This window comes from Podarcis filfolensis (assembly GCF_964270895.1).
Source record: "Podarcis filfolensis genome assembly, chromosome: 10".
Lineage (NCBI taxonomy): Eukaryota > Metazoa > Chordata > Lepidosauria > Squamata > Lacertidae > Podarcis > Podarcis filfolensis.
Genome location: NC_139612.1, coordinates 39,666,631 through 39,689,779, shown reverse-complemented (window position 1 = coordinate 39,689,779; position 23,149 = coordinate 39,666,631). Strand labels below are relative to the sequence as shown.

The window sequence follows — 23,149 nt, the reverse complement described above, 5'->3', positions numbered from 1 at the left end:
GCAGTGTCCTGTGCAACTCCAAAATTTGGCGCCCCGCACATCTCACCTTCCATTCTGCATAATAGTTGCTGCACCCCATGTGGTGACTCCTAGGCCTCGCTCCCAGTGTGACCGAACCCGTTGTGCTTCCCTAAATCCGACTCTGCTTCAATCCAGGAGTTATGAAGCTGTATTATTTAGCTAAGCAGTTTAAATCACTGTCTCTGCTTAATATGTAAGGCTAAGCTAAGTGTCTATAAAATGGAAACTTAAATGTTCCAGAGGTGTTCCTCCTGGCAATGTGGAAGGGAAGGGGAAGGCAGAGTCTGTGAGCTTGAGTTTTTGTTTGGGCTCATTTTACTTCACTCACATAGTTCAGCATTACATACAAATGTGGCCTAGAGGTAAGTTTCCTTAGCTGTGTTTTGGCACAGTGTCTGAATTGGAGTCTGGAATCTGAATTCTGCAGAAAGATCTTATGGATCAGTATCATACATATGTTAAGACGAAGTGTAGACAAACCCAATGACAGAAGTGATATAGGTTTAAAATGTAAGTTAAAAGTGTTCCAAAAGTCAAAGTGGATATGTATTGCATGTCTGGCATTGAATTAGCAATTATTTGCTTATCATATTCAAAATTACAATTATTGTTTACTACTGCAACTATTGCAGGCACATCCATCTCAATTTATAGTTTTTGTTTGACTCATATTTATGAGTGGTTTGAAAACTGTATTGTTGAAATGCAGTTTTCTTGTTTCGTTACAGAATATTCTATATTTAGATAGAATGATGAATTAAAAGTAGTATAAAAAGCAAGGGAATACTATTAATTCTCCCCCTTATGTTACAGGGATTTATTTGTCCTCTTTGTATGAAGTCTCATGGATCAGCTGAAGAACTTTTTAAGCACTATGAAGCAGTTCATGAATCTGGTATTGATACAAGCCAAGGAAGAGAAACTAACATGTCTCCAAACAGGTACTAAGCAATACTAAGCAGTAATAACTTATCATAGCAGCATATTAAGCATGTAGTAATCTGAGCATTGAATAATATATTGAAGCATGTTAATCTGCAGTAGGTAAATGGTTCAGTTAAATGAAAGGATGAAGGCTACCAGTGTTAGAATCTTCAACAGCTTGCATGCTATTCATTGTAGCAGACAAGGTACAATGAGATTTTCTTGTGTACCGTTTGTAAAAACTTGCTAGGCCTTTGAATTGTTCATCACTTCTTACGATTTTTCTGTGAATGAACTTTTAGCGTACAATTTTTAATATTGATTTATTTTTATTATGTTTATTATTGTTGCTTCAAGACTTTTCTGGAAAGTAACACATAAATAAAATAAGTTGCTGTAGTCGCAAAGATGCTTTTCTCTCTCTCTAATATTATATCATTGTTGTAGTAATTATTGACTGTTCTGGTTCCCCTTTTTTTCCCCTTAAAAGATGTTTTTTCTTAAAATACATTTTTTTTCTTAAAAGATGTTTTCCTAATGCTTCATGTAGAGAAATGACTGCATATGCATTTCAAAACTGGATTGCAGTGCTAAGTTTATTTAACTAGGAAGTAAGTCCATCTAAAGCCAATGTTTAAGTTTGGACTGCATCTTAAGGTACTTACGTTAATAAGTGTAGCATTTCTAAATATGATGGTTAATATGAGGGGGAGCTAATGGATATATGCTTAACTTGTATCTGGAATTCAGAGGACTAACTGAAAGTAGTTTGTTTGAATATTTCTCAGAGAAATAAATGTTATTTAATTTAACTGCAAAAAATTATTTTAACACAAGTTCAAACATTATTTGTCTCCCCTTTAACATGGGATGTTTTCAGAGATGATGTAACACTACTACGGCAAGAAGTTCAAGACTTGCAAGCTTCACTTAAGGTTGGAAGTGTGCATTACTTGTGAATGCAGTTCTTTGTTTAAAATTAAAAAGTGCATTAGAAGATTGCCAAACCTATAAGCTCATAAAATGCTTTTAACTTCCCTTTTCCTCAGGAGGAGCGATGGTACTCTGAAGAGCTGAAGAAAGAATTAGAGAAAGTTCAAGGGCAGAGGCAGCAAGTAATTGCTTTAAAAATACTTGAAGCAGGTTTACCACAAGCAGTTTGTTATCATCCTTGAAATGGAAGATTAAAACCTTTTTTGTAAGGCACGTGGCCTGATTCAGTTAGTTCCATAACTCATTTACTGAAGTAGTTTAAGAATATTGCATGTGTGTGTGTGTATCATTTAATAGATTTATTTAAAAGATTTATTTAACCTATACCAATAGTGGGGAACCTGTGGCATTCCAGACACTGTTGAACTTAAATGCCTCTGATGGGGAGTTAAAAGTCCAGCAGCATCTGTAAGTTCACTGGTTCTGCACCCCTGAACTATACAGTAGTAGTGTCAACAGTATGACCAGCTACAAAGCTTTCATATTCATATTCTGGACCTATTCCCCCCTCTCTCTTAAGTCTTCTGTCCCTTTCCCTCCCATCTTGTTCTCTTTCCTCCCCATAGCTTCCTTTTCCTCCTACCACCCTTTTCTTCTCTATTGTCTTTCCTCTGCTGATCTTCTCCTTCTACCCCTCTTTAATGCAGTGCCAGTTAAGGAAGAATTGATTGAAGTGTGCTCTTTTTTTTAAATGCAGTCTTAAAATCTGTGAAAACCAGATATACATGTACTGATCAAAATCCTATTAAAGAGAAACCCGCCCCCTCTATTTTTACTGGGTGATATCCAGCTATGTCATACTTGGCATTAGGACCATAGAAATCAGTGGACTTAGTTACTTACGTTTATTGATTTCAATCAGCCTACTCTTGAGTATGAGTATTTGATATCACCTACTCTTGAGTATGAGTATTTGATATCACCTACTGATCCTATCTGCATCTGTCTTCATTTCTCTGGTCGCTTTGCCTCTCTCTGGCAGTTTGAGTTCCAGGTGGGATAAGACCGTGGGGGCTTCATCCTGCAGCTCTGTCCTTTGATCCTAGCAGAATGAATGCATAGTAACCCAACAAATGCAACTACTTTACAGTCTTTATTCATTTCAGTGGAGTCCTGTCAAAGTGAATGGAGATAACATAAAAGCATAACATTATTTATTGTTCCCTTAGTGTAGTGTGTGGACTCATAGAAGTACTTGTATATACTAAATAATTTGTCTTAGTAACTTACTCAAGTGCAGGATTATTCTTAGTCACAACAACTTGGCATTCTTTTCTCTAGAGGTAGCTGTTGAATTTGATCAATAAAATGTGCTGAATTTAGTCAGTTCTTAACTTTTGCAACTTAAGTGTGTGTGGAACTAAATGGCAATATTTTTAAATACCTCTGAAAATTTTCTTCTTTTCTTTTTAAGGAGTCTAAACCTGATGGACTGGAAACTGCTGCATCTACAGGTAGCATACTTTTTTAAACACAGTTTTGTGGTGGTTAAAGAAATGTAATTGTCAATAAAATGTTATTGCGTGATTCACATATCTCTTGAAGCATCCCCCCCCCATAATGTCTGCTTCAAGAAAGTGACTCAACCAGCTGTAGTGCAAATATTTCAGTTTGAAGTGCAGCTGACAAATATTCTAAAATTTTATTCTCTGCTTTTGTCTGGAGCCATTTCTGTACCTCTAGAAAGTCATGCTGGTTCTGTGTTTTAATTAGAGGAAAGGAGATTAATTTTTTTGTAAAAGTGTACATGTTCCTGTAGCTTGTTCCCTTTTAGAACAATTTCTTTTTGCTGCAGCTTATTATAGTTAATGATTTAATAAACCACAATTGCTACCAGGTTAAATAATTGGGAAACCACAATTAACACACGGTTAATTTGATTAATTTGATGATCTATTTGCTCTGGAAATTACTTGTAGTCCTCCACTTTAGTATTTATGTTAAAATAAGCAGGAAATCCTTATAATCTAAGTGAGTAATGTGGGAAAATAAATTTAAATAATAGTGCTCAAGATTGCTGTGAGTAAATGTGAAACATGCCTGTACTTTGTATGAAAATGCAGCATGTCTGCATAGTTGTTTTGCAATATAACTGGAGTTCCAAAAAATGTACTTATTTTTTAGGATTTGATTATGTTAAGCATCATTTTTTATTCACACGACAAGATTCTATTTAATGTGAAAAAATGTTATTTTTATCAGTATAGGGGTCTGTAAAACATTACTCCACTTCTGAGATATTCAATAAACATGCTTTCTTTTTAGAATTAGAATCATTAGAACAGCAGCTAGAAGAGAGTCATGTAGAAAACTTTAATATTAAGCAGATGAAAGACTTATTTGAACAGAAAGCAGCACAGTTGGCCACTGAAATTGTGGGTAAGTGTCCATAATTGTTATGCAACACGATGCTTGTTTCAGTTTAAATTAAATGAATGACCTTTTTTGTGACCTTTCTCTTAACGAGATCTTAAAGCCAAATATGATGAAGAAACAAGCCTTCGACAAGCTGCAGAACAGAAAGTGGCCAGTTTGACACAAGAGCTACAAAAAGAGAGAGGTGTATGCGAAGATTTGAAAACAGAGCTGGTAACTTATTATCATGTGATCATGTTTTACTTGTGCTTTGTCCAAATTGGAAGGGGATGGTTCCAGCTATTGATCATTTTAACTGCATTTTTTAAACAAGCTGTTATTGTTCATCTTTGACAGTGATTTTTTAATGTTACAAAACAAGGCCCTGATGTAAGAATCTGTTGTCTTGCCCTAAACTAAAAAAAACTAATGAAAGAGGGAAAGAGAAATTGTTGTTGGGAAGTAAGAATTTTGTACTTATTTTTCCCCCTGTTTACTAAATTTATCATGGCTTTTTTTTTTACATTCTGTTGCCACATTCAAATTAAGTACATATGCACAATTAATCAACTGCACAGTGCATTTTCTACCCAGGAAACTATTCCTGAGTACAAAAAGTAACTAGATACAAGTTATTACCCACAGCTGTTGCAAGTTTTAACCTTCATATGACTTTGAATTTCTCTGAGCAGTTCCTGTAGATGTAGTTACACTGTACTGTAGCAACAGGAGTTGAGTGTCAAGACATCCCATGAAGTTAAAACCAACTGTCTGGACCTAAGAAATGAAAGCTGGATTTGCTGTTCTAGAACTGTTCAAATACAGAAATATTGCACATGATGCAGTGACCATGTTGGTTTTTAGCAGATCTAAATCTGGCCAGTGCAGTCTAGAATATTTTTTGTGTGCTGTTAATATCCCCGATCGCAGGTGTCAAGTCAGAAAATTTCTGGCAAACCATATTGAAAATATGCTGCCTGTCTGATTTCCATAAGATGTATTTGCCATTCTTTCATTTTTCTAAAGCTTCAGAGGCCCGGGGTGGAAGATGTTGCTGTTTTAAAGAAGGAATTAGTTCAAGTTCAAATGCTGATGGACAAGATGACTTTGGAGCGTGAGAAAGAATCTGAGAAACTGAAAGATGAGTGTAATCATTTGCGAGCAGAATGTTCAACATCAGAGGTAGAGTATCTAGCAAAAAAATATTTCTCATGTAAAAATAAATATTAATCTAGGACTCTTTCTTGAGTTCTTTCTTTACTGTAATATATTTTTTTAAAAAAACTTTACTAGAATCTGTTATCATTATCAATTCATATCATCTTTGGAAGCCTGTGTGCACTGCTACTTCCAAGTCAATTCCCATTTCACAATATCATTTTTATTCTCATTATTATATGGTGATATCTCTAGGCAGGGTTTTTTTGTGACAGTACCCACTGGTACAGAGTACTGGCATCTCTCTCTCTCTCTCTCTCTCTCTCTCTCTCTCTCTCTCTCTCTCTCCTCCCCCCCCCCCCCCTTGGAGCCATTTTCTGCTGGCACCCATGGCACTTTAATCAATATATGAGTACTGGCACCTCATTTTTTAACCAAAAAAAGCGCTTAAGATTGTGATGGTCAACTATATGAAAATCTATAAACAAGTTGTCTGTCTAGATTGTTAGTTTTGCATTTATCATATTGTTTATTAAGTGTTTGTGACATGTTCTTTTTAGTCATCTGTGCTCATCTTCCTCTTGGATTCTAGATACTAAAAATGCTTTATAACTTGATTATATAGGGCAGTGGTTCCCAATTAGCGAAGTATTGTGCCCTCCCTGTTTTTCAGAAGCTAAGCCATGCACCCCATACTTTTGAAAATTTTAATATCTCTTATGGTAGTTTTAAGGGACACAGGTGGCGCTGTGGGTTAAACCATAGAGCCTAGGACTTGCCGATCAGAAGGCCAGCGGTTCGAATCCCAGCAACGGGGTGAGCTCCCGTTGCACGGTCCCTGCTCCTGCCAACCTAGCAGTTCGAAAGCATGTCAAAGTGCAAGTAGATAAATAGGTACCGCTCCGGCAGGAAGGTAAACGGCGTTTCCATGCGCTGCTCTGGTTTGCCAGAAGCGGCTTAGTCATGCTGGCCACATGACCCAGAAGCTGTACACCGGCTCCCTTGGCCAATAAAGCGAGATGAGCACCGCAACCCCAGAATCGGCCACGACTGGACCTAATGGTCAGGGGTCCCTTTACCTTTACCTATGGTAGTTTTAGTTATGTGAATGGTGCCACAGACCCCCTGGGGTCTGCAGACCACCAGTTGGGAACCACTGATAGAGAGTATGGGTTGGAAACGTGTGGCTTGTCAGATGTTGTTGGACTCAAACTCTCATTGTCTCTTAGCATTGGTCAGGCTGCCAACAGTATCTGGAGGGTAACAGGTTCCTTACCCAAAGAGGACTGCCGTTGATATATAATGGGCATAAACCAGTATGAAAAAGCAAAACAAATACTCTTTACTCGAAGAATGTAAACTGTAGTGGGACTGGGTCCCTGAATTAAAAAGGTGCTGCCCACAAAGAGTTATCTAAATACTTGCAACTTAATCTTATATATGCTTACTTGGAAGTATGTCCTAATATGTCCAGTGGTAAGTGTGCATAGGTGTTGCAGCCTGATAGTGCAGCTCTCTGTGTTTCCGCTCAGAAGTAAACCCCATTGAATTCAGTGGTATTTAACCCCAGAATTGCAGCCTAGCCCTGCTAAAAGTACATCCATGAAATTCATGAAATCTGTGTTTAACGTGGTACTAGCATTTATCATTGCTTTCTTTCACCATTCACCCATCTGTTTTATTTATTTTTTGCTGCTTTCTCATGGAGGTCTTGGAACTTGAGGTAATACTTAAAAAAAAACCAAAAACAAAAATCCCAGCCTATCACATTGAGTTCAGTTCTAAAGATCATTTCAATATCTTATTACATCAGGTGGGAACTTACTGTGTATCTGTGTGCAAATCAAAGACATTTCAGCAAACCTTTTGCAAATAATTTAACAATTCAGCAAAATATTCGGGTAAGTAGGTGAACAATGCCACAGAGTGTGATTACAGAGGAAGAAAAACTAAAGGCTGTGGTTATTACGTCACATCTGTGGAAGTGTTGGGGGACGTGGCATGGTTTTCCCCCTTCGGTACCTCAGAGCCACCCCTGATTAACTCTCCTTTTTTACTTAAATAAAATAAACATGTCCTCTAAGTTTTAAAAAGTGACTTGGAAATTTGACATAGAACCTCATTTGATATAACATCAGTGGAACAAGAGTCCTGTACTCCTAATTATGTCTGAAGGGGGAGAGCAGAACAGCAGTACAGCTGCCGTATCCTGCTGAGTTCAGCCTACGAGTGGAGCATAAAACACACAGCTGGAAAATACAAAAACGGCATAGTAAGTCACATTATAGCAGCTAATCCTATACATTATGACAGCTTGGATTAGCGTGGCAAGGTCCCTCATGGCCAAGAAGTGTAGCTTTATATGAATTTATTGGGAACCTCATTGGGTTGAAGAATGGGGTGTTAAGTTATAGAAATAAAAGGGCTAGAGCTTATACAAAAAGCGTAGTAGCTAGGAAGCACTCTACAATCGCTACTGCTTGTCCAAAGACAAGGTGGGGTACCTGACCACTCGCAAAGCTTGTGTTAAAATGTAGACAAACCAACTCCATCTATCACAAGTAGATGTACTTGCTTCGTAAAACCACAAAAAAGGACCATGGAAAGGGACCAGTTGTCCAAAAGTAACCCTGTCTGTAGCGAATGCTTATACTTTTATGTTATGGAAAGCCAGTAGTTTCATCGCGAGCTACATCCTGGTAGCTGTTTTGTAGCCATAGTACATTTGAGTGCACACACATGCAAAATAGGTTCATACATGCACACACACCTTTCAAGGATCTGAGCTCTGTCACCAAATTCTCTTTCTCGTGTTGATAGTAAACATGCTTCCCCCCCGCCCCCCCGGACACTAAATATTTTTAACTTTCATTTTGTAAAACAATAACTTATTGTGGTAAAAGAGTAAGGGACCTGCATTTCATATGTAAAAGTTAAACACTGATTTAGTAATCAGTAAAACCGTTTGAGCTTTATACCATCACATTGCCCTGTATCCATCTATATCAGATAACTGTGAAAAAAAAGTGCCCACTGCCATCTCCTTTCTGAAAAGTTGTTTCTTGTTACTACAATAAAATGGGAAACAAAGTTTCCTTCTTATCCTGAAGAAATCGAAAGAAGTGCTACAGGAGCAAAGCATCCTCTTCCAGAGATTCTAGATATAATTAAATATGCCCAGTTTCTTGGTGGTGATCTAAACGAATAAAAACTCAGTTTCATTAGAATACCCTCATGGAACACACACACACACTGAACCAAATATGTGAATTGTTCTTCTACCTTTTTCTTTTTCTTTTTAAGACTACTATAAATCAGTTAAGAGCTGAACTTGCCAAAGGACCACAGGAGGTTGCAGTATATGTACGGGACCTTCAGAAGCTTCAAACTTCCGTTAATGAATTAACACAGAAAAACCAGGTAAGAATCCTTGAGTTATTAACTTTATTTGAGAATGTCAATTAACACCAAACCTAGCATTTTCAAGTGGTCAGCTAAAATTCTCAACGTTGCATCCTTGGAATTTCAGAGGTGTAGAACTCAGTTGATGAAGCTGGCAGAAGTAAAATAATTCAGTGGTACAGGTGCCCCTTGACTTTTTTCTTTCTTTCTGTGATTAAAAGAACACAACAAGAAAACAGAGACCATGATACTGTCCCTTGGTATTTAAAGGGGAATGCATTTGATTTTGGGGAGAGAGAAAAGATAGAAATTATGAGTTCATATCCATGCCAGCTTTCCCATACTCCCAAGATTTGGAAATACATGGCATTGCTGTGATGTTTACAGACAGGTATAGAGATAGTGAAAAACCGTTTGCTCATGTGGGAGCTGTGTGTGCAATGCTATAATTTGTGGCAGACCTTTCTTGGGCCGCGTATTTTACAACCGTGTAAAATGTTCATCTGTGATGTGGCCCTTTTTGCAGCAGCAGCTTCACGTGAGTATTACTCAGCTTTGAGACTTCCAAGGCACTTGTATGGAAACAAGCACAAACAGTACCTGTAGCATAGATATCATTCACTGAGCAGAGCATACCATGCATGTGTTTTAGACTGAATTAGTTGGCCCTCTTACTTGTTACATACTTTGTTTTTTTATCTCCTCGTAAAAGAGCGGTACCGTGATACCAGTCAACGCTTCTTAAGAATTTTAGTTGAGAATAACTTCTCAGCATAATGGAGTAACCTATACTTTAATTTTAAATTAATCTAATACTGTAGAGTCTGGCAGAAAAGTTGAAAAAAAGAGAGTTGGGTTATACTCAATTAGAAGAAAGTCTAAATGAAGAATTACTTGGCAAAAAAAATCTGCAAGCAACCCTTAATCAAAAGGACTTGGACTGTCAACAACTTCAGGCAAGGCTGTCTGCATCTGAGGACTCATTACAGAGGTTACAGAAAGAATTGGGTGAAAGGAGAGAAGCAAGTCAGAAACTTAAAGAAGAATTATCAGAAGCTGAGACCAAGTACCAACACCTCAAGGCCGAGTTCAAACAGCTACAACAACAAAGGGAGGAAAAAGAACAGCATGGCCTACAACTTCAAAATGAACTAAATCAGGTAAGATGAATGTTTTTTACACAGAAGAAATTTTTATATTTATTTTTCAATTTACCGGTATTCATTTTCATATGTGGATTACAAAATAAAGCATAAATTCACAGCTGAGGTAACCCACATTGGAGGAAAGTGGGGCTTATAGTGGTGGCGGTGGAAGCAAGCTGTGGGGGCTGCTTGTTCTGTGGTGTAAGAGTAGGGCAAGCCTGCCTGTTAGCCGTACGGAGACTTTTGCCTTAGACAGTGCTATGGGAAGAGGGGAGGGAGCAAGACTTGAATGTTCTCACCTGGCCACTCGCCTACTCACCCGTTTCTGTTTAGGACTCCAGGAGCACCACTTCTGCTTTGCCATTGCAGCAGAATGATCAGCAACACTCCTGCACCGCATTTTGCCCATGTCAGAATGTCCGGGCTAGGTAGTCTTGAAGATGGCCTGCACTACTGCTGCTTTGCCAAGGCAAATACTGTTCAAAGTTTAACAGCAGTTAATTTTTAAGTGTAGTGAACGGTTTGGGTCACTTCAGACAAAATGCCTCACTCTGTAAGGACCCTACATTTCCTCAGTAGACTCCGATCCGCATATTCACTGCCATACAGTGGTACCTCTGGTTACGTACTTAATTCGTTCTGGAGGTCCGTTCTTAACCTAAAACTGTTCTTAACCTGAAGCACCACTTTAGCTAATGGGGCCTCCCGCTGCTGCCATGCCTCTGGAGCACGATTTCTGTTCTCACCCTGAAGCAAAGTTCTTAACCCTAGGTACTATTTCTGGGTTAGCGGAGTCTGTAACCTGAAGCGTATGTAACCCGAGGTAACACTGTATTTGCAGATGTGAGAAGAAGTAGAGCTGTGTGTCATCAGTATATTGATGACAATGCTCTCATAATGTCCGGATGATTCCAATTAGTAGTTTCATACAGATGTTGAACAGCATGGGGGATAAAACAAACTCTTGTGGAAGCCCACATTGAAGGCTCTATGGGGCCAATCCCCCGTCACTGCTCTCTGGCTCTCAGATAGGACTGGAAATAGCACAAAGCAGTGCCACTCCAGGATGATACCATGGTCATGCATATCAAAGGTTGCTGAGAGATCAAGGAGAATTAATGGGATCAGACTCCTCCTGCAACCAAGGCAGTTTCCATGCCCAAGCCAGGTCTATTGCATTTCTGTGTAGAGTAGCTGGTTCCAAATGTGCATTTATAAATATAAAGTAGCATATAGACATTTTATACAAATCTGTACCTTTTTGGTGGTGTGCGAGTTCTTCTTAGGGAGGAAAAAACAATCCCTAACCCACCAGGGAGAAAAGCTTGTTTGCCGTTTTCGATAAGAATCTGTTTTGGTTTTCTAACCAATTGCCTGTAGTAGACTTGTGCTCATGCTGTGCCTGTTTTTAGTGCAACATACCTCTTGTGGCATGATTGAAGTCTATTGGTTGATAATGTTCTTTGGTGATGTGCCAGAACTGAAGATTCTGACATCCTGTTTGGAATTTAGATTGGAGAACTTGCAGTTGTCTCTGTAGCAACCAAGAGTAAAAGCAACAGCATCTTTAACTGATGAGTTCAGCTGGAAATTCATTTCATCATCCTAGAGTGTGCTGTAAATTAATATGATTTGAATAAGATGATTTTCTGTAGGAGAAATACTGGACTGAATAATAAATTTAAAGAAAAAGAAGTGCAGCTCACTGAAATTCTTCTGTGATAACATCACAAAGAGATGCATTCCATCCAGACTTGAGGTTTCATAATGGAGAATCTTAATATTATCCCTGTAGACCACAAAACATTCCAACATACTTAAAAAATAATATCATACGAGTCTGGAATCCCCAGTACCTTTTGTAATTCTGATTTCAAAAGGTGGAACTAAATATAAAGGCTTCACAGTGTTTCAGGAAGGTTCTAAAGGAAATGTCCTCTGAGAAGACCTCTTTCTAGTTGTTTATCAAACTGTTGACAATATAGTCAAGGTGATACTGCAGGTCTATTTCAGAAGTGTGATCCAGTGTGATGGGAGAGGCTGTTCTTGGGACAAATCTGTAAGGCTGTAAATATATTTCTTATGTTTAACCCTTCTTTGTAAAGTGCTTTATAATTCTTAGCTCATTTATTGCTCCTAGAAAATTCATAAACCCAGCATGTTAAAAGACAACCCTGTAAATAATCCCACAAAAACTTCTAGCTTGCTGGGGAAAGACCCAGAAGAGGGACAGAGGACTGTATTGCTGTGTTGGGCCTGGAGGAGGAGACATTCCTCCTTGGACATCCCTTTCGGTTTCTATGCTGGGCTCAGGGGATGGATAGAACACACTATCCCATATCTGCCAGCCAACTCAATTGCCTGCAGGCAGGTCTTTATTGTTCACGGCTGCCGTCTAGTGCTTAAATACAAGGCTGTTGAAAGATGTAGGATAGCCAGTATAGGTTCTAAAGCACAGGTGTAATATGTGTGGCACCTGTTCATAGGAACATAGTCCTGATAAAATGGCATTTAATAAAAAGAATCAGACAATCTCAAATAAGGTTAGATTTTGCAAGCCTTGATTCTTTAATCTGATAATGGTTAACACATGATAGATGGTGTATTACTGTGTGGTTGGCAAGGCCTAATCACTGACAAGTGTGCTGTTCCAGCTGTTTCTAATGGAAGAGAGATAGAAAGGATGTTTGAGTTGCCTCAAACTTGAAAGAGGTTGCTTTGTTTGTCTCTGGCTCTCTGAGATATTTATTACAGAATCATTCTCAAGTCTTGCAATCTGTATTTGCCTTAGCTATACAACTGACAGATGTTTCGTAGCCAACATGGTGCCCTCCAGATGTTATTGGACTCTCATCTTCCATCAGCCACAGCCAGCAGGGTCAACGGGCATAGATAATCGGAGTTGCAGTCCAACAACATTTGAAGGGCACTATGTTGGCTTCCCTTGTCTTATGGTATGTGCTTCTTTATTGTAGACATCCCTTTTATAGACTCACAGAATTGTATGCTTGCAAGGGACGCCAAGGGTCATCTAGTCCAACCTCCTGCAATGTACTTACGCAGTTCATATGTGCACATACAAACTGTACGTCTGAATAAAAACATAGCCTTCGTATGTGTGTCTTCAAAATATTTGCCATTTATTATCATTACAAATATTTATTACAGAAAAAGAAAATGCATGAAAAAGGTGAATTCACAAAACCAAAGCAAAGAACGAATATGGCCTTATGATCCCCTACTTTTTCATTCCAAAATAGGAAGGTTATACATATTTCAATTAACTTATTTTCATATAAATTGTTTTCTCTTGATTTGACACAAGAAGTAAAGTTGGAGCTTGTAAGTAAGTCTCAAATCCCAAAAAATCCACTCTGACAAAGGAGGGTATCCTTAAGTTGAAATTGACATTCCAACTACTGCTAACAGACTAGTGACCATTTCAGTGTCCACCTTAACAACACAGTCCTCTAACTAATGTAAGTTTATATTCAGTGGGTTCTTTAGAATCTCATATACAGTTAATTATTTGATGTTATCCAAGACATGATCCAGAAATTCTTAGTTTTACAACACTCCCCAAAGGTATGTGGGCAATATGCCTAGTGTTCACTACAAATATAAAATTATTTGCAAGGTGTAAAATACCATCAGTACAAAGTTATAGTGATTTTATTTTAAATTAATTGCTATTATACTGTGTTCATTCTGTGCCCAATCCATTTCCAAGCTCTTTCTGGTATGTTGGTTCCCATTTTTTCTGATTCCCTTTCTCTTTTTTAGATAAAGTTTGAGAAGTAGTCTATAGGTATTACCCACCTTTCCTTTGTGTACTTTAACACAGCACAGATAAAACAGTTACTGAAATCTAATCAATTGCTGCTTATATATGCAGAATATACAAAATGAACAAGTAAATAAAAACATGCCATTGACCCCATTCTTTAGGTGAGGTAGCCTTGAAAGGGAATGATTTGAGCCCCTCCCACCTAACATATTGCCAACGCAGTGCCTTTTTATGTGCAGTTCCCAATCCAGTGATGTGAACCATATACATGTTACCCACTGCATGATGTGTTGATAGAGTTTGCATGCGAGTATAGCAGATTAAAAGATAAAGTGCTAAGCGTCTGCCAAACATTTTCTTTGAGAATAATGAGACCAGTTTCTCCCTCCAGTTGCACAATAAACTTCTGGAGACAGAGCATCAGCTTGGGGAAGCACATGGCCGGCTAAAAGAGCAGAGACAACTGTCAAGTGAAAAGCTGATGGACAAGGAGCAGCAGGTGGCTGACCTTCAGCTAAAACTTTCACGGGCTGAGGAGCAGGTAGGAATTATAAGCAACATGCAATTCTTGCTTAGCTTTTAAATTATGTTCCATAGTAGGTATCTGGAATATCCTTTATCATATTGTTGTTGGAACTTTAATAAAGTATAAGCCAGTACCCTATAAATGTGCAAGTTGCTTTGACAAATTAATCCAGAGAAGACTTTGAAGTCTCTTGACCACTTACAGTTTGGAAAAAAAATAGTAAGGACACAAATTATTAATCAGTACTAAAATAAAGGAGGTCGGGAGGTCGGAATTGAACTGGCCACTGCAAAGAGGGTGAACAGGCCCTGATCGTCTTCACAGGGCTCTGTGAGATGATCTCTCTCTGGAATTTGTGGAACGAGCCGTGGCTCATCTTTCTCTTGAACTGAGATCAGTAGCCCATCCTGCATGCTGCCAACAGTCTCTTCCCTCTGCTCCCCTTCCAGTACTTCTGTGGGATATCCTGTGTGCTTCAGTTGTAGCTACACTGGGGTGGGGGGGGGGATCCGAATGGTTTCAGTCTTAGCTAAAGAACTGTGCCTTCTAAAATCCCTTATTCTGTTCCCTCTCCTCTCTCTCCTATCTGAAGACATACAAAGTAGGTAAGGTGATATATTTTTAATGGATCAAAGTATTGGTCCTCCTTGATTAAACAAGAGGTCTTTATTATTTACTTCCCCCTCAAGATTTATCCTGGGGTTAAGGCAGTTGTCGCTATCTGGCTTTAACTAAACCTATGAAGATTATTGTTATTGTTATCTAAGGCACAGCATGCAAAATTCTAATTATGTCAAAATTCTTATTAATGAAACAGAAGCCATTCTCTTTTTTTCACATGCAACTTTCCAGATGTAAAGCACCATGCCAAGTTACACACTTTTATTGTACTTTGGCACCTGTTGGTATAGAAAAAAAAGTATTCCTTGGTGAAATACTGATACTTCATTTTGTCTAGTACAAACCTAATACATGTCTTCTAAACTCATTTAAAAGGTATCTATTGTAAACTGCTTCAGTATTAGACAAAATGATAAACGCTATTAAACTACTGAATTGTGCTTATCAGTTTTCAGTCAACAGTCTGTGACTATTTTTCTAAGCTAAAGGAGAAAGCAGCAAATGCAACTGAATTGCAGCATCAGTTAGATAAAATGAAACAGCAGCACCAGGAGCAACAGAATCTTCAGCAAAGCACGACAGCAAAGCTGCGAGAAGCCCAGGTAAGAGAGCTCATGCTACTAGAAAAAAGGATCACATTGGCAGTAGGTACAAGAGGTGGCAATATCAATTTCCTCTGATGCACCACGTGAGCCCACTACTAAAAAACAAGGATTTGACTCCTGTCGTTTATTCATGCTTCAGTGACTTTTACATTGGATTAATGACACCCCAGTTAAAAAAAGCATTACAGCTGATGGACTGAAAACCTCAACTGGTTCAGAGTTTTGATGTTCATTTGCTGATGGTATAATGATATGTCAACCATATAAAATCTGTGCTGAAGTTATTTTCATTGGCTGCTAGATTTCTGAGGCCCAATCCAAGCTATGGGTCTTAACTTTTAAATCCATAAATGATGTGGGTCCTGTGTATCTCAGGGAGTAGTAGATCTTCCGATAAGGCCCTGTTTGAGGTATCATCAGTTGTGGACATCTGGTTGTCCTTAGCTAGCAGTTGTTTTCAGGGAAGGGCTTCTTTTTTGAACTCCACTTCTTTGAAGTTTTTGAGTGCAGGGACTGAAAACTTGTCCCTTTTCTGGGGTGGTGGTGGTGGTTAGGTATTAGATTCAGTAAATTCTGTTTTGTGTTTTGCTCATTTTGAAACTGTTTTGATTGTCCTTCTGTTGTGGCTCTCTGGTTAGGTTTGTTGCCTGCTACATTTATTTTTTTTAAGACTTTAATCATTTTAATATGTTCTTACTGTAAACTGTGCCAGGAGCCATTATGGTTAAAAGGCAATATCAAAATACAGAAAGTAAGTAAGTAAATAAGTAAGTAAATAAGTAAATAGAAATGTGTTATAATTAATTAAACTCTTTTATTCTCCTGCCACCCGCAAGAATGATTTGGAGCAAGTGCTACGTCAGATTGGGGATAAGGATCAAAAAATCCAAAATCTTGAAGCCCTGCTGCAAAAGAGTAAGGAGAATATCACCCTGTTGGAAAAGGAAAGGGAGGATTTGTATGCCAAAATTCAAGCCGGTGAAGGAGAAACTGCTGTTCTTAACCAGCTACAAGAAAAGAACCACACTTTGCAAGAACAGGTAAGATTTCTAAGGTAGAATTCTGGGTTCGTTTAAAAAGAGCTGTTGCTTTTCTGTTCGATTCACAAAGTGTGTCATGACTGAAATAGTAAAAATAAATGGAAAGAATACTGTTTAGGCATTTAAAAGATCAGACTTGTTTTTTTCCTTGTAAATTTGTTATTTTAATATTCTTGAATATGTGAAAAATTGTTCAGTACATACAATGATATGTTATTAGCCCTATCCATACTATAGAGCGCCGACACCCATCTTGCTGATATTTTGTAGTTTAAGCATATTATTCTCACATTGGATGTGATAATCTGATTCAAAGTTAGATGTTGCTTTCCCTCTCTAGTGTATATATAAGATAAATACTTGAGTATGTTTTTTGTGGATACACTGATACAGTCTGTTCCCATACTGTTACACCAGTATACCCTAGCCAAATTAGCATAACATTGTCAGAGTCCTGTGCTCCCGTAGCTGCAAAGTAGAAAGCAAAATAATGTCAGTAGAAATAAGAGAGAACCTAGCAACACTGAAGGCCACTCCTTACAGCATTAATGCCATAAGACTGCCCTGATTGTCCTTGCTGAAGATGGCCCCAGATTAGTTATGCATGGAAGGCATCAGTCAAAGCCTGGTGAAGGCTAAATGACACCATTTAACAATACCATTATATCACCCACCTTGGTTCACATCCTTTCTTAGGCATAGTGCAAAACAGGAAGAGATGCCAACACCTTCTTTAGTACAGATCTCCATAGTACGTGTAGAAAGGTGGCAATTGATATATGCCATCAGGAGCTTCAGGTGTCGCTGTAGGCAAAGGCTTGAAACCCTCAGCAGCCCAAACATAATCCACAAACATTTTGCCAGGGAGCACTGCAAGGGAGAAGGAAGATTATTCTTGCTGCAGCAGTCGACCAGTTTCATATTCTTGTTAACACAAGAACTCTATGGAGAGCCAAAGTGTGGCAGACCTCTAGGGAGGAGAGCCAATGTATGGTGTGTATATAAAATGACTTTCTTTGTAGGAATGAACCGAAAGTTGAGCTTACACCAAGAACTCAAAAAGAGCTTAATAGGAGGGCTATAATCAGATAGACCCTTCTGAGTCAACTTCCTTACCTTTCCTTACCCTTTTGATGCTTACATTTTATAAATTGGTTTTGCAGAACAACTTTAATTTGCATTTGATTCTAGTAATAGGGTAAACGTGTGAAGTCTATAGTAGTGTTTATCCTACTAAAATTATAAAAGAAAGGCCAACGGTCAGTGTTGGTCTTCATATTCTAGAGTAGACAATATATTTTGTAAGTTTCCCTGTTCTGATTATCCTTTTGTTTTCTTTATAGGTTACTCAGCTGACGGAAAAACTGAAAAACCAGTCAGAAAGTCATAAACAGGCCCTAGAGAATTTGCATGAGCAAGTGCAGGAGCAGAAGGCGCACCTTAGAGCCTCTCAAGACCGCGTTCTCTCCTTAGAGGCCACTATAAGTGAACTAAATACTCAGCTAAGTGAAAGCAAAGAAAAAGTAATACAACTTGATTTGCAGGTAATTTAATTTTATGCTGCATGCGAATCAAAATATATGAGGGGCAGGGATACTAGTTAAATTTCAATAAGCCTAGTGACAGCAATCTATCTTGATCACCTTCAGAAATTTGCTTCTATAATTCCCTGAAATTAAACCAGTATCCATGCAAACATCACTATTTTTTTAAAAAAAGTTTGTAACTGTGTAACTTGCATGCTGCAGTTGTTTGCTCTTCATCAGTTAAACTACACTTGGCACGATTCTTTGAGAGAATCTATTTGCTTTAAATATATGGCATGGATGTGACCTTAGTGCTAATCAGAATTTAATTCAAATAGCTTTTGAGCTCTGATTTGCTCATCCAGCTGTTTCTACCTTTTCCTCTTTCCTCACCTGTGCATTGCCACTGCCCACTTTTTGGTTTGCACCTTGCTGCAACGTTTTGTCAGTTCGTTTTGGAAGCTCTTTTCTTTTAAAAGATCTCTCAAAGCAAATATTTCCACGTTTATGGATGACAGGAGCTAGCTTGGGGCTATCAGTTCTGCTATAGTTAATGAAGCAAAGATTTGCATGAACAAGCGTAGTTGACTTGAATCTGGCAATATTGCTGAACCATGTAATTTACCTGCAAATTACATTTGCACTGAACATCAAGGCAGGTTGGAGGAAGTATTATTGTCTCTTTATTGTCTTGCTATACACTAAAGAGGGTTAGAAAACGTAGAGCCAGAGTAATAAAAGATTTTGCTTTATGTTATTGGCTTTGTGGGTTAGAAGCTCTCCAGAGTTTGGTTAGTTCTATGGGCTTCTTTTTTGCACTAGCCCCTGGAACTGTAAAAATGCTATACTGGAGGTGTAAGGAGTTGTTGCTGCCAAACTAGTAGAGATAACGCTCCAGGCGCACAGCCATTTCTGTCTTGTTGATTTATTACTAAAAGTTCAAAGCAGTTACAAGAGTTCAAACAAACGCGTCCATGCTTCAGTCAATCAGATGTCTCGACTGAATATTTGTGACGTCTTTTTCCCCAGCATGCCCATCGGTGCAGGGCACGCCTCCTATTTCCTTTGTTCTGTGAGTAGCTAGTTCCGGGGACTGGTTGCCCCCTCCCTATTTCCTCTTCTGAGTCGGTCTTTCGGCTCTTGATAATTGCTTCTCTCCCCCCTCGTCTCTCTAGCTGTCTCCCTTTCCCTGACAGGAGGAATGTTGGTTTAGCTCTGTTCTGAATTGAAAATAGGCTTAGAAAATAATATATGAAATTTAAAATCATTTCTATGTTAAAAGTCAGTTTAAAACTCAGAAAAACTAAGGTACATTTGGAAAGTTCTTCAAAAATACTCACAACTGGCAACCCATTTTTGGAAGTGAACTGATGAATTGTGGCTTTTCCCTGAATTGATGAACAGTTGAATTGCTGTGATGAATTCTGTTTCAGTGGCATCTTTTGGGAGAATAATTGATTTAATTGGTATCAGAATACTTAGTAAACTGCTTACCTCAGGAAAATAAAAGTAGTTTAAAGAAACTGCAGTTGTTGTAATATTAGTGATTGACACTGAAGCACTTGCTTAATTCTCTGTCAGGTAAAAGCAAAGACTGAATTGCTTCTATCAGCAGAAGCAGCAAAAGCTGCTCAAAGAGCAGATCTCCAGAATCACTTGGACACTGCCCAGAATGCATTACAAGATAAACAGCAGGTGAGAGAAACAACAAGGTCATGTAAAATGCCTTCATGATTAACAATGATAATCTGATATGCTTAAAACCAGATCACTTGGGGAAATCTTGTATATAATAATATAAATCTGTGATGACCTTTTGGTTGAAATTGTTAAAACAATATTAAGCTATTTTTTTAATGAAGTGTGAAGGGAGATGCATACATGACTTACTGCAATTGTGAATGAACTGTAGTGGAAGAAAATGGGTCAGATTTGACTCGATTCACACAACTTTTTAGGATTGTCTGAAGCCACTGTGGGAATGTCAATCAGCTAATGAATGAATGAGTGGGTGGGTGTAAAATTCAGAAATTAATACTTCTTTTTTACTTGTTTGTTGTATTTATTTATCTATCCCATAATGGAGTACTCTGGGTGGCTCATGAAGAAAATTAAGCAGTTCTTTGGGTCCTAGCCCATATTTTTCAGCTGGGAATGAATTTTCCTTGATGCATATTGGCTAATGAAGCAATTTATGGCCTCTTAAACTTGAGGGAGGGGTATTCTTTTTGTATGCATTTTTGTGTTTTTATATTGTAAACTGCTCTGTGATTTTCGGATGAAAGGCAGTATGGAAATTTTAATAATAATAATTAATACTTTAAAAATGAATTAGTTAAGGGCTTTCAGCTGCAAAGAATTTTTTTTTTCTGTTAAACATGTGACAGTTACGGGGATTCTCTAAAAATTACCCTTTTCAATATTTATTAAAAGGAGCTAAATAAGGTCAGTACACAGTTGGATCAGGTTACTGCTAAGCTGCATGACAAACAAGAATTCTGTACTCAGCTGGAAGCCAATCTTAAAGAGTACAAAGAAAAGCATCTTCATTTAGAGCAGAAAAATGAAGAACTGGAAGGTCAGCATAAGGTTAGCATCTAGGAACCTTTTTATTATTATTATTTGTTCATATGCTGCATATATGATACGTGCATTATCAACATTGGCAAAGTGAGGATGGTATGAGTGGAGAATTGCTCTGAAGGTAGGATCAACTTTTTATTCACCTGATTCAATGGCCATCAAATGTAGAACAAAGAAAAAGAAAAGGAAGGAGAAAAAGAAAAGAAAAGGCCTCCAAATTGTAAGGGATGTAGGGGGAAAATGAAAAAATGAAGGTTTCCTAAAAATGCTATGGCACAAAAGCCGGTGAGTAGCACTGCTTCAGTAATGTACTTGCCTTTACAACAGTAAAGGACTAGAGTTTGGAGGTTATTTGACGTTTGACTGTCTCTTTGAAAGCGAAGTTTTAAAAACAGCACTTTTAATAACAATTGCTAGTTCACATTTAATCACAAAATTTGTGTAAGCTTCCCTGAAATATGTGTGGAACAATATCTGTCAAAATAAAAACACGATCTCTTTTCAGAGCAAATGGACAGAAGGGGGAGGGGGAATACTTTTCAGAAGTAGCATTTTGGGTGTAACTTCATTATTATTATTATTATTCATTGAGTGCCACAGCTGGACTGTCAGTGTGGGTGAGGCATATTTGATTCCTAAACATCACATAGCAGAGATGATATCCTGCTCTGCAGTGTGTTTTAGTGGGTGAGACTGAGGTGTTGATCCAAGTCAAGTTCAGGTTTAAGAAGGATATGTCGCTTAAGGATAAATATTTGGATTGTATGTAAGGATCTTACCCAAGTAATCTCAAAAGTGGCCATTTCTTTGAATATTTGTGGTCTTCTCCTTCTTAAATGTGGGGAAAGGTTTTGAATTTGTTTCTGTCTGTTACTGGGGAAATTAAAGAAAAGAAACTACGCCGTTAAAATATCATGTGTATATGCTATACAAGATAACAAGTCTTGCCCTCTGCTTACTTAGAAGAATGGGAATTTATTTTTTATTTTTTAAAAAACTTCTTAAAATTGTGGCAGTGTATTTTGTGAAAATTGTTAACCTTCTGAAATCTTCCATTTCAGAAACTTGAATCTGACATTCTTGAAGTCATGGGAAGTAAGGAAAAGGCACTTCAGGAGCTACAGGAGCAAAGGCAACAATGCACAGACTTAAGTCTGAAGGCTGCAGAACTGACCAAACAACTAGACAGAGAAAGAGAAATGTATGCTAAATATCTTAAAACATACTACGTTCCAACTCTGAATTGAAGCATTTTTGTTGCAGAATGCTTCTTCTTTTCCCTCACCCCCACCTTGGGATTATAGCAGGGTTGGAGATTTAACTGCAGAAAGCTAGAAACGGCGCACATTTTTGCTCCCTTAACTCACATGCCCTGCATTTTAGCAGGAAACATTTCTCCCTCCTTCTGCTGCCAGCTGCCAGCACACCTAACTGTATGCTTTGCTCATCTGATCAAGTTGCATTACGGTGTCTCTGATTTTCATACCTGAGCCACTGTTTTCCTTATGCCACAGTTACTTAGACACATCACAGTAGCACATGTCCCTCCAGTGATGGTCAGTGATGGTCCAGTGAACCATACCATTGGCCTACTGAGTTCCGTTTTGCCTATTCTGATTGGCAGAGACTCTCCAAGGCCTCAGACATGTCTTTGTCAGCGCTTCTACCAAAAATCATTTTATAAGATGCCATGAATTGATCCTAGGCATTTATATGTGCAAAACACATGTTCTGCTCCTGAGCTGTGCTCTCCACAAGTGCAGTGCAGGGATTTGTTATTGGTTTGTCCTCATCAGATAATTCAGATCTATCGATATGTCAATGATAAACTGCTTTCACTATTTGTATCAAGTTTTATGAATAAATTGTTATGAATAAGCAACAAGAATACAAATAAGATTAGTTGAAATTCACACAACTGACCAAGCAGACCTGCATTTTATTACTTATCTATTTATGAATTTCCTTTTACATGTTTCTCAATATACCACAAAACAGCTAAAAATAGTTTTAAAAGCAGTACAAAAAGCAACTTCACCTTAAAGACAATAAAAAATGGGCACATAAGGGAGATTTTTTAAAAATCCAACTGGAAAAGCTTATTGAAACAAAAATGTCTTGAATTGTTTCTGGAAAGTTCAGATAGCGAGCGTAGATAATATCTCATCAGGACTACAGTTCCACAAAATGGGGGCAGTGTTATGGAAGAGTTTACGTATTTCTAAATGGAAAAGAGTTGAATCGAAATGGCTCTTCATTCTAGAATTTGCATTTCAACTCGCAATATATAGTTTATTGGTGCTGCCAGCATATCATTTAGCTATCAGGAGATGAAAAGAAAGCTTAAAACATTAGTGATTTAAGGGGATAACACATGTGACCCACTTGTTATATTTTATGTGTGAATGTTGGCTTATGCTGCAGTTTAGTATTGAACTATTTTTGAGTTTTATTTCCTCCCCT

General features: G+C 38.0%; 2 protein-coding genes across 5 annotated transcripts in view; one reads left to right on the top strand and one right to left on the bottom strand.

The window, feature by feature from the left end:
• Nucleotides 1–23,149, top strand: part of EEA1 (early endosome antigen 1) — a 48,498-nt gene that overhangs the window by 9,809 nt on the left and 15,540 nt on the right. For 2 of the 3 annotated variants that reach the window (XM_083573400.1, XM_083573401.1), the window contains 16 exons: nucleotides 835–962; nucleotides 1,826–1,880; nucleotides 1,995–2,060; nucleotides 3,353–3,392; nucleotides 4,204–4,317; nucleotides 4,406–4,527; nucleotides 5,320–5,475; nucleotides 8,755–8,871; nucleotides 9,675–10,013; nucleotides 14,177–14,326; nucleotides 15,415–15,534; nucleotides 16,374–16,577; nucleotides 17,921–18,121; nucleotides 19,685–19,798; nucleotides 20,537–20,692; nucleotides 21,748–21,887. In XM_083573400.1, coding sequence (XP_083429526.1) covers nucleotides 835–962; nucleotides 1,826–1,880; nucleotides 1,995–2,060; nucleotides 3,353–3,392; nucleotides 4,204–4,317; nucleotides 4,406–4,527; nucleotides 5,320–5,475; nucleotides 8,755–8,871; nucleotides 9,675–10,013; nucleotides 14,177–14,326; nucleotides 15,415–15,534; nucleotides 16,374–16,577; nucleotides 17,921–18,121; nucleotides 19,685–19,798; nucleotides 20,537–20,692; nucleotides 21,748–21,887 — 2,222 coding nt within the window. Of the gene's footprint in view, nucleotides 1–834; nucleotides 963–1,825; nucleotides 1,881–1,994; nucleotides 2,149–3,352; nucleotides 3,393–4,203; nucleotides 4,318–4,405; nucleotides 4,528–5,319; nucleotides 5,476–8,754; nucleotides 8,872–9,674; nucleotides 10,014–14,176; nucleotides 14,327–15,414; nucleotides 15,535–16,373; nucleotides 16,578–17,920; nucleotides 18,122–19,684; nucleotides 19,799–20,536; nucleotides 20,693–21,747; nucleotides 21,888–23,149 lie in introns of all 3 variants that reach the window. The other variant, XM_083573402.1, reaches the window with a different exon arrangement.
• Nucleotides 8,873–23,149, bottom strand: LOC310743316 (uncharacterized protein). 2 transcript variants are annotated; one of them, XR_014538931.1, is made up of 5 exons: nucleotides 22,054–23,149; nucleotides 19,444–19,542; nucleotides 17,252–17,447; nucleotides 11,246–11,613; nucleotides 8,873–9,053 (listed from the first exon to the last, which is right to left on the bottom strand). XR_014538931.1 is itself a non-coding variant. In XM_083573503.1 (5 exons), exons 1-5 carry the CDS (start codon nucleotides 22,077–22,079, stop codon nucleotides 11,591–11,593), a joined length of 438 nt encoding a protein of 145 aa, XP_083429629.1. In that variant the 5' UTR covers nucleotides 22,080–23,149; the 3' UTR covers nucleotides 11,256–11,590. The 2 variants fall into 2 exon arrangements, 1 of the variants encoding a protein (XP_083429629.1); XM_083573503.1 differs by lacking the exon at nucleotides 8,873–9,053 and adding an exon at nucleotides 21,466–21,559 and having other exon boundaries at nucleotides 11,256–11,613.

Excerpts from the sequence above, each read along its gene's own strand:
- LOC310743316 (XM_083573503.1), bottom strand. The coding sequence starts at position 22,079 with ATGTTTCCTGCTAAAATGCAGGGCAT. Across the intron at positions 17,448-19,443 it reads CCAAAAATGGGTTGCCAGTT|TGCTCCCTGGCAAAATGTTT; the intron begins GTGAGTATTTTT and ends TCTCCCTTGCAG. Across the intron at positions 11,614-17,251 it reads AAGAAAGGATGTGAACCAAG|CACACTCTAGGATGATGAAA; the intron begins GTGGGTGATATA and ends ATTAATTTACAG.